At 51.2% G+C, this 10,836-nt stretch overlaps 1 protein-coding gene across 3 annotated transcripts; it reads right to left on the reverse strand.

Annotated features, from left to right (window-relative positions):
* Positions 1-1,982: 1,982 nt before the first annotated feature.
* Positions 1,983-6,079, reverse strand: LOC114705846 (H-2 class I histocompatibility antigen, L-D alpha chain-like). Of its 3 annotated transcripts, XM_028887957.2 has the most exons (8): positions 5,968-6,079; positions 5,496-5,765; positions 4,979-5,254; positions 3,181-3,456; positions 2,951-3,058; positions 2,741-2,773; positions 2,544-2,591; positions 1,983-2,407 (listed from the first exon to the last, which is right to left on the reverse strand). In XM_028887957.2, exons 1-8 carry the CDS (start codon positions 6,038-6,040, stop codon positions 2,403-2,405), a joined length of 1,089 nt encoding a protein of 362 aa, XP_028743790.1. In that variant the 5' UTR covers positions 6,041-6,079; the 3' UTR covers positions 1,983-2,402. The 3 variants fall into 3 exon arrangements, with proteins under 3 accessions (XP_028743790.1, XP_028743791.1, XP_037055374.1); XM_028887958.2 differs by lacking the exon at positions 2,544-2,591; XM_037199479.1 differs by lacking the exons at positions 2,544-2,591; positions 2,951-3,058 and having other exon boundaries at positions 1,983-2,204.
* Between the last annotated feature and the right edge of the window lie 4,757 nt (positions 6,080-10,836).

The following is a 10,836-nucleotide window of genomic DNA, read 5'->3' on the forward strand; positions in this document are numbered from 1 at the left end:
TCACCACTGGGGGCAGCACCAGGATTCCCAGAGCCAGGGAGAGGGAGGGGACTTTGGGCAGAACACAGATCCAACAGGACAGACTGAGATGAGACCCTGTGGATCCCTCCTCTCTGCTCATCCTACAACCCGGGTTAGATTCTGAAAATGGGAAAGAAGGAGAGAACCTCAGGGAGGGGCCTGGAAGGAGGCAGGAGCCCAGGAGACTGAAGTTTATCTCCTCAGCCCACAGTCTCCTGAGTTTAGAGGCTTAGTTGGACCTTGATGAGACAAAGATGGACAAACACCTCTTAATGCTGTCACTCAGGGGCCCCAAGGGATAAGGAGGCAGGCTGACACACCAACTCCAGTGTTGTCCGTGTGACATGAACAATTATGTCAATAATAGAGGACGGGAGATACGTGTCCCACGGGACTAAGCTCCCTGGAGGTCCCTGGCAGAGTGCCCGTGTTATGCCTTCTTCTCGAAGGAGACGTGCTTCACAGATCATGAGCTCCCTGGGCTGTGGGTTCTGTATAACTGCTTTTCTGATAATGTTCTAATTAATCTATAAAACACAGCCAAAATTAATGAATGCTTGGGTTGTGAACTGTGGAGGAAAGGGGAAGCTGGACATGGACCTTATTTAGATATAGCAGAATGAGCTATTCCTTAAAGACCCCAAGCCGCTAGATAATAGAAAGTATAATAGTTCAGGCACTTCTAGGGAATGAACACTCACCCACTAGGAATCCTTTAGGAATCCCAACTAAAGTGATTTATGGCAGAAAACGTTATCTCATAGGAGGCAGATGGTGAGCCCCTCCATTGAGGAAGTTCAAAATGGGAAACTTAAGGACTACAGCAGAACCCCTTCCCCTTACCAGCATAAAAGTATAAGAGTCCGTATTTCAGCAGGTAAAAAGGTTTTATATTAAAAGAGAGATGTGATAAAAGAACTAAAGAAAGACTTAGGGAGGATCTGCAGCATTCAAATTGGCTAAATGGGTCATGAGAACCAGAAAAGTAAAAATGAATAATAAACTAGCGAGCGGCTGAGATAAAGATGAAGGACACAGCTGCAAGAAGCCTACACAAGTCTAGGGACCATACTAAGTTTAAAAAACACAGACTGCTCTTTTGGATCATAAAATTCTTGTGGGTGAAGGGATATGTCTAGTGCCGATTAATAATTGTGTGCTTGCTGTTTTTTTAAAGATGATGTAATTGAACCGGGCGGTGGTGGCGCACGCCTTTAATCGCAGCACTCGGGAGGCAGAGCCGGGCGGATCTCTGTGAGTTCAAGGCCAGCCTGGACTACCAAGTGAGTTCCAGGAAAAGGTGCAAAGCTACACAGAGAAACCCTGTCTCGAAAAAACCAAAAAAAAAAAAAAAAAAAGATGATGTAATTGAATTATTGCCAAGCTCTTGTTGTTCCTTGTATGACTAGATAGTTTTCTTTTCTGTATATAAACTACTGATTTGCAGAAGTAAAATTGCAGCAAATTCAAATCACTTCTGAGTGTGTTGTCTGTCAGTCGCTGAATCCTTGCCATCCTGACTACTCAAGCCCTGGTTCTCCTACGGTCGTGGTACCCCCGGTGGGCCAGTCCGTGGCAGCAGGGACCACTCACAGGAAGAAGAACAGGCCTAGACCTCCATACAAACGAAAAAAAAAAAAAAAAAAACAAGAAATAAACAGAGAAGATAGTGTGAAGAGCCATGGCCAGGTCAGAGCCCAGTCTGACCTCTCACAGCAGTCCTGGCTGCTCACAATCCTGGGGACAGGACAAGGCTCTGTCATCCCAGTGTCCCTGTGATCACAGACTCTCAGCATGTGGTTCAAGTGATGAAGAGAACAGAGCCAGGAGGTGACAGAGCTGAGGAGTGACCATGTCACAGCCAACAATGGACTGAGCTCGACCTGGGCACAGTGCTGTTCACACTCAGCTCCCACAGCCTCATCTTGTCCACCAGATACACACAGCACAATGAACACAGATTCTGGAAGGTTCTCCATGATGCCATTTATTTCCTCCACAAGCTCTAAATATTTCAATCCTTTAATTTACCCACCAATCCACCCGTCAGATCAAGGACGTGAACAACCAAGTTCACATTCAGATTCTTATTTTCAGTGGGGAGTCAGGGGCTGCAGCTCAGGGCAGCATGGAGGTGACAGGATGGAGATGTCCCCTCCTGTCTGCTGAACCAGGAAGGTTGGCTGTGGAAGGGAACACAGGCAGTGCAGGGACAGGGTCCTGGTGTGCAGGGGTGGCCGGGCTCCCCAGGTCTTCACATTGAGCCCACAGGGTCACAGGGAACATAAGACACTGTTGCTGAGAGTGAACTGAGGGGCTCAGGACGTCACAGGAGAGACCTGAGCACATCTCTGTCACTCTGTCAGGACAGGCAGCTGTCTTCACGCTACAAACAAGAGTCATGAACAATCACTGTGAAGACAACATCCCAACACCCACCACTCACTCAGAGGTGATTTTGGGAGTCCCTGAACCCCAATCATGTCCACTTTCCCTCCCCAAATCAGTCCCCAGAGTGTCACCTTCACAGCCTGGGAGAGACACATCAGAGCTCTGGGCACTGTCCCTGCCTAGGGTAAAATTATATATAGTCACGGGAAGGTGAAAACATGGCCTCTAGAAGATTTCACTGGAGGAGGTATTATGGGTTGGCAGAGCTCCCCAAATACTCCAGCTTCACCCCAAGGGCCTCAGGGACAATCCTGCTCCCCACACTTACCTAAAGCTGGAGCATAGTTCCCTCCTTTTCCACCTGTGAGAAGAAAAGCTGTGAGAGACCAGGGAAAACCCCGACCCTAGGAAGGTTCCAGAACTGACAGCAGACCCAGGTCAGAGACAGGAGCAATGAGGGGTGTGAATGTTTCCCATTAGTGAGGCAGAGCACAATTCTAAAAGGGGCTGAGAGAGAACCAGACCTGCCCTTTCCTACCTGTGTTTCTCCTCCTCTTCCTCACAAAAGCCACCACACCTCCAATGATCACAGCTCCAAGGAGAACAGCAATGATTGCCCAGATGTGGACAGTGGACTGAGGAGGCTCTGGAAGGGAAGGGAAGGGAAGGTGGGGGTCATGACCCCAGGTCTCAGCCCTGACCCTTTTCAGGGTCTCCAGAAGGCTCCAGCTTCCCCTGACCCCAGCTCTGCACCCACACCATCCTTACCCCATCTCAGGGTGAGGGGTTGTGTCAGCCCCTCATGGACCACATGGCATGTGTATCTCTGCTCCTCCCCGGAAGGCACCACCACAGCTGCCCACTTCTGGAAGGTTCCATCCCCAGAAGGTCTGGTCTCCACCAGCTCCATATCCTGAATCAGATCCTCCCCATCCCTCTGCCAGATCAGGGAGATCTCAGCAGGGTAGAAGCCCAGGGCCCAGCACCTCAGGGTAACATCTCCTTTCAGTATGGGGTGATGGGTCACATGTGCCTTTGGGGGATCTGTTTGGAAAATTTAAGAAATCCCACAATTAACAAGATAAACTGAAATCTGCAAAGACAAAGTTAAACCAATGCTGACACTAAACTGTGTCTGTTTGGACAATTCTGTCATCACACTAGTGACCTCAGGGAGAGCTGGTCCCCTCATCACAGAACTGCACATTTTCCTGGGGGGACTCAGTAGCTAAGAGGGAATCCACATGAGCCAGCAGGTCAGCATGGTCTTCCTCATGTGATGTTCTACAGCATTAGTTAGGTGGTAAAAGAATAGAACGAAAGGAAAATAATTAATTTCTGTATGTATTTAAATTCATATCAAAACAAGAAATCCGGTACCAGGCCTACATGAAGGGTGCCACCAACTCCTGCTGCCACCACTGAGGCACAATCACTGTGGCCTTCTTGCTGACCAGCATAACTGTCTGTCCAGTGAACAGCCATCACCAAAGTGTGCAGCAGAAATGTGGTGAACCTCTGACACTCAGCCAGAGAAAATGACTCCCCAAGCCCTGCCTCTGGGGGACAAGACACAAGGTATTGTCACCAGGAGCCCTGGAAGTGTGCTGTGGAGCCCTGGACAGCACTCCCTGGCACACAGCGGTGCTCACAGGGGTGTGTGGATCGTCCCTGTCACTCCTGTCCTGGAGCCGCAGAAGATCCTGTCTCTGAGGAAGTTCAATTCCTAATCCACTGGGACAACACTATGACTTGTTGGGGCTGAGGGAGAGCAGGAGGGCTCTGGATGTTAATATGGCAGAAAACAGTCTAAGCTCACAGGAGCCTTTCTAGTGTAAAGGAAACACTGACTTGTCTAAGTATCCAGATTAGCAGTTCCCCCTGGCTCCTGTGGAGACACATGATAACACGCGGGGAGGGAGAGAAGCAATCACCCCAGTGAGGGGGAAAAAAAACTGAGTAAAAGCAAAATGACATCTTCAAAAAAAAAGGAAGAAAAAAAAAAAAGAAAAAGCCCCCCACAATTTAGTATTCATCCAGGGCACCACATAAGTGCTCCCGTGGCCATTCTGGGAATAGACGTAATTGGGGTGTGAGGGATGCAAACCTCACCCACAGGAATCTGGGAGAATGTATCTTTGGAAAGTTCTAGAAACTGTGGAACCAGCCTAGGGTAGGGGCGGCCATGTCTCCCATCAGGTAAAGGAGACTTCCGGTCCTGGCGTGTAAGGCTGACACACTCAGATGACAGGACTCAGTTTCCACAGACCCTGGTGTGGGCAGAGACCCCGGCCTGGAGAGGCCATGGTTGACAGCGGCTGCAGACTGCAGGAGCCACTGTGGTTAGGTCGGGATCTCCTCTCCCCCCTCCTCTGAGACAGATTTGCAGCTGTCCAGGGAGAAGGCTGAGCCTGGGGATCAGTGCGGTCCCTGCCATGCTGGATCAGGAGACCCAGGGACACTGTCTGCCCTGAGACAGGGGCATGACCCCTGCTGAGGGGTTTCTTCTTCTTCAGGACTGAGCCCAGCCCGAAGGCAGAGGGAGGAGCTGCCCGAGGCCCTGCACCTGTGCGCTGCAGCGCGTCCTTCCCGTTCTCCAGGTATCTGAGCAGCCACTCCACACACGTGCCCTCCAGGTAGGCCCTCAGTCTCTCTGCCTCACCAGCCTGCTCCAACTTGCGCCGGGTGATCTGCGCCGCCGTGTCCGCCGCCGTCCACGTCCTCAGGTCGTCGTTCAGGGCGAGGTAATCGCGGCCGTCGTAGGCGTCCTGACGGTACCCGCGGAGGAGGCGCCCGTCCGACCCCATGTCACAGCCATGCATAGACTGGATGGTGTGAGAGCCTGCAGGGACCCCGCGGTCAGCCCCGCCCACCCGCGGTCAGCCCCGCCCGCGGTCAGCCCCGCCCTCCCGCGATCAGCCCCGCCCACCAGCCCCGCCCACCCGCGGACTTCCCTAAACGGAAAGGGAAACCGGGTCCCGGTCCCCGACTCTCCTCGCGAACCTCGGACCCGGGACCCGGGGCGACTCCGGCCCGGACGTAGGGACGTGGAGGGGTCGTGACCTCCGACCCGCGTCACTCACCGCCCTCGCTCTGGTTGTAGTAGCCGAGCAGGGTCCTCAGGTTCACTCGGAAAATCTGCTCATTGTTCTTGGCGATCCCTGTGTTCCTCTCCCAATACTCCGGCCCCTCCCGCTCCATCCACGGCGCCCGCGGCTCATATCTCGGAGTCTCCGCGTCGCTGTCGAAGCGCACGAACTGCGTGTCGTCCACGTAGCCGACAGAGATGAACCGGGGCTCCCCGAGGCCGGGCCGGGACTCGATGGTGTGGAAATACCGCAGCGAGTGCGAGCCTGGGGGCGGCGCGCGGTGAGACCCCGACCCTCCTCCCGGGACCCCGGGCGGGTGCGCGGGCCGGGAGGGGAGCAGGGCGCGGGGCTCGGGACGCGGTGGAGAAGGGCGGGAGGGTCTGGCTGGGCGACGCGGGGACGCGGCTTCCCCGGGGCCGCCCCCGCCCTCCCCGCGGAGTCGTTTCCCTCCCGACCCCGCACTCACCCGCGCGGGTCCGGGTCGGGGCCAGGGCGGCCGCCAGCAGCAGGAGCAGCGTGCGCGGGGCCATCGCCCCCATCTCGGATCTGGGGCGTCTGAGTTCCGGGGGCTGCGTGGACTTTATAACCCGTGACCGCGGCGACGCTGATTGGTTCTCCGGGATCTCGGCACCCAATGGGGGTGCGAACAGGACTCTTGTCATCAGTGTCCGGGCAGAAGGACCCGTCACAGGTCAGGAGCTGGAGAAGTGAAACTGGGCACCTGGGGAATCCCCAGCCCTGGGCTTCCACCCCAGACCTCACCGCCTGGGGACTGAGACTTTGCTGAACCCTGTGCTGCGGGACGGAGCGCTGTTTGTCACGGTGTCTCTGAGCCGCCTGAGGACAACTGTCTCCTTAGGTTAGTCAGGATGAAACCTAAGAGCACGGAGTTTCCAGATAAAATACACACAGCACTTGAAATGAATGTTCACGGAAACAGGTGCTGTCGGAGTCCTGGTGAGGGTGTGGGGCTGCCGTGGACACCTGCATCGGGAGGTGACTGGAGTTTTCACAGCTCTGGTCAAGCACTTTTGACCCTGTGTTATCTGTGACTCCCATGCTGGAGTCCCTACTCACCTCTGCTTTCACTTTCTACTTCTGTTATGTGTTGCTGGGATTTGAAGACATCAAGTCAACGTCCACAGAAAGAAAAGATTTATATACTTAATTTTTCTCCACACTACTGAACAGGGATGAAACCTCAAATCCCCAGTGTCTACCTCTGCCATGAGAATTACCTCTGCCCAGGGTCCACACTGCACAGGCCTGAGGAACTCAGGAGTCAACTGTTACCAGATCCAGGGTCCCACACACCTGGGACATTCAACTCCCTGATCTCATCGGCTCATAAAGTGTGAGTGAAGGTTGTAGCTAGTCTTTCAATGTCCCGCCAGCCTGCTCCCAAATCAGACATGGAGACTTATTATTAATTATGAAAGCTCACTAGATAGCTTAGGCTTGTTTCTAATTAATTCTTATAACTTAAATTCACCCATATATTTTAATCTACATTCTTTTTCCTGGCTTGGTTACCTTTACCTTGTAAAGCCCATGATTGCTGATTGCTCTACATGTCTAGTTTCTCCTATATGTTATGCTTCCTCAACATCTCCTGGTGAATCTGCCCTTCTTCTTCCCAGAGTCCTCTGTGCCTGGAAATCCTGACGAGCTATTGACTGTTCAGCTTTTTATTGAACAAATGAGAGTGACGCTTCTTCACAGAGTACAAAGAGATTATTTCACAACATTTCTCCTTTGTCTAAATTAAGAGGAAAGGTTTTAACTCTAAGAATGCAATATATATATATACACACACACAATAAGACCAATTACCAAGTAAGAAATACATTTACAATCTCCAGTCCATTGATACTTGGCAAATTTATTGGAAAACATTCTATTATCTGTCCTCTCTTCATGAATCCAAAGTTTTGTACCTAATTTACTTTCTATCATGACTAAGGGAAACTGTAACTGTAACTATCTAGTCTTCAACTCCATCAGAGACCCGAGAAGGATATAATATCACCTGAGTAAACAGAAAGTGCTGAGCAAGCAACTTCCAAAACTATGAAATGACAGAGACATCTGGCTGCCTGGTCAGTCACCCCAGGGTTCTTCTGTAATGCCAGGACATCCATCTTCAGCCTACAGGCCCAGATTATCTGACAGACTTTTCTGTGAGGTGGGAATTTTTGAAGGACTGTCCCACCTTGTCTTGGCAAAGTTCAAACAATCTTTTTCTTTTGTGTCCTGCTTGTTCAGGTTATACAGCACACTGTCAGCTATAGATGTAACCAACCGTGTTATTAAATAAGAAACACAGAACCAATGTAAAGAAGAAAGCCAAGAGGTCAGAGGTAAGAGCTAAAACCTTACCCTTCCTCCTGACCTCTCAGAAAAAGAGCTACTTCCTGTGTTAAAGTCTTTATATAGACTTTCTGTTCTGCCTTCTCATTGGTTGTAAACCCAACCACATGACTGCCTCATCACTGCTTGTCTGTATAGACCTCCAGGTCTTCTGTGGTTGGTATTGAGATTAAAGGCATGTGTATCCAATACTGGCTGTATCCCTGAACACACAGAGACTTACCCAGCTCTGCCTACCAAGTGCTAGGATTACAAGCATATGCCACCACCGCCTGACTTTCCTATGGCTTGCTAATAGCTCTGACCCCCAGGCAACTTTATTTATTAACATACAAATAACATTTTAATACAAATAAAATATCACCACAGTCAGCAGTTAAGACAAGACCAGTTTCTTGTCCAAATGGCTATTCTTGCTCTAGGTGGAAGTTTCTGTGTCCAGCCAACAACTCTCAAATACCAAGCAGCCACTTTCCAAATAATTGCGTTGGAGGCTTAATATTACTTACGAATTCTTGGCCAATAGATCAGGCTTAGTACTAACTAGCTCTTACATTTAAATTAACCCATAATTCTTATCTATGTTTAGCCATGTGGCTTGGCACCTTTTCTCAGTACAACATTTTCATCTTGATTCTTCTGCATCTGGCTGGTGAGTCCTTGACTCCACCCTTCCTCTTCCCAGAATTCTCCTAGTCTCCCTGCTGCCGACCAATCAGCATTTTATCAAACCAATCAAGTAACAAATCTCTACAGTGTACCAGAGCATTATCCCACAGCTGTTGCCACCTTGAAAGCAAACTCTATATGGAGTTTCTGCAATACCCATCATCTTCTCTGAAGTAAATTGGTTCTGCCAGGAGCAGATGTGTCTCATTGTCATGAAAAAGGTTAAGTTATTATAACATTTTAAATGTCATATTCTATAGGTCTTTAAAGTGTTTCAACATCAGCTATCTATCTAAAACACAACTCTGTAAAACCTTAAAGCACACCTAACATGACCATAAGTTTGATTGTTACTGGTGACTAAGTGATAAAATGGGCCGTGGACATCCACATGACCCACAGCTGCAGTAGGATCCCAGACCCAGACATGGCCCTCGGTGATGGCATGGACCACAGAGATCATCATTGGACTCAGGTGGCTGCACAGGCCACTCACATCAACAGGGCCACTGTAGGCAGCAGGGCCCCAGACCCCGAGATGGCCATCAGCAGTGGCTGTGAAGGAGAAAACCAGTCGGCCCCCATCTCAAGGTATCTGCTGACCTATAGATGAACCCAGAAGCTGACCAGCAGGTGAACTTAGACTGGAACAATAAATCTGATGTATATGTCCTGGATCCAGCAAAACAGGATATAGGGAGTAAAAATGTACATCTGCATAGATACCTGCATCCTGTCAGCCATGAGTAATTTTACACTTACATAACTTCAAAGAACTACCTCACCCCTACCTCCCTCGTCCAATTCTAATACACTAAGATGTGTAACCCACCGCATGTAAACTTTTCCTATATAAACCCTTATAATAAGTGCTCAGGGCTTCCTCCTTCACTCGACGTAATGGAGTTTTGGATGGAAGTCGGCTCTTTGGTGGTCTTGTTGAGGGGACTTGCAAAACCGGCATAACAGAAGTTTAGGCCACACACATTGACATGGCCTCCAGAGGCCGCTCAGGCCATGGGCATCTGCATGGACTTTAGGCTTTATCATGACCCACGGCAACAGTGCAGATATCAACATGGCCTCCAGGGGGCAGTGCGGACCATGGACATCTTTCAAGGAGGTCCAATCCAGACTATCAGCAGTTCTTCATCTCAGACATCCTGTTGCTGCTCAGACCCTGGGCGATCATGCAGCTGGGCAGTGTGTTGGGGGCTGGGACAGAGAAGAGGCAGCATCTGCAGCTGCCCCAGGCTACTGCACACCACATGCTGATGCTACTGGGCAAGAACATGTTCCCCTGGGGACCTCAGCCTTCTCTCATGCCTGTCCTGATGCTGAGTCTCTAGTTGGACCTCTCTCCACTGCGCATGCACTGCTCTGTTCCTCCATCTGGTTCTGACACATCATAAAGACTTGACCATCACCAAGACTGGTCTGGGAGCTCCTGCTGTTACCCAGAGTCAGGGTGACCCTGTGGCTAGGCAGGGTGCCCAGGGGCAGGTTCTATGGGAGCTCCAGGCTGCCACACACCGCTCTGCCCTCGGTGCCAGCTGCCCCAGGCTCACCAGGCTGCAGGTCTGTGCTCTTAGCCTGCAGACAGCACCACCATCCCAGCTCTCCCTCTCCCAGCAGGGCAAGCAGCACAGGCTGTAGCCACAACAGCTCCATGCTGAGAGCAGTCAGTGGGCCTAGGACCAGCCCTATCCGGTGATGACCTCTGGATCTGCAGGACCAACTCCTCCATGTGCTCCAGCAGCTTGTAGGTGGAGTAGAAGTTGGGAGGACAGACTCAAAGCACTGGATCTGTGCCCGGATGGTAGCTGAGATGGTCCCGGCTGGCTTTCTCCCATGCAGGGCTTTCTGGTATGGTATTTTCAAACCTGAAAGCCCACCCCCAGTGACATGCTTCCTCCAAGAGGCCACACCCATAATCCCTCTAATCATCTAATCCTTTCAAAGATCCCCACTCCCTCTTGACTAAGTACTCAAGCATGTGAGCCTGTGGGGCCATTCTTATTCAGAGCACCACAGGATGTGAGAGAATTAAGCAGCAGCATCTGCCACCATCAGTCAGACTGAAGTGGGGGGGCAGGTGTGGAGGGGACCCCAAGTCTCTGACAATCTGACTCCCAATCCTGTGGCACACAGAGGGAGGTGATCTTCTTGCTCAGTGACCTCAGCCTCATCCTGGGAAGGCGGTGATGGCAGCAGGTCAGGGCTCCTGTGACAGCCTGGACAGTTGTCCAGCATTGTGTGTGGCAGGAGAGGACACAGGGGCCCTGGAAGCAGAGTG

Source organism: Peromyscus leucopus, chromosome 16_21 (genome assembly GCF_004664715.2).
Source record: "Peromyscus leucopus breed LL Stock chromosome 16_21, UCI_PerLeu_2.1, whole genome shotgun sequence".
In the NCBI taxonomy this organism is placed as follows: domain Eukaryota; kingdom Metazoa; phylum Chordata; class Mammalia; order Rodentia; family Cricetidae; genus Peromyscus; species Peromyscus leucopus.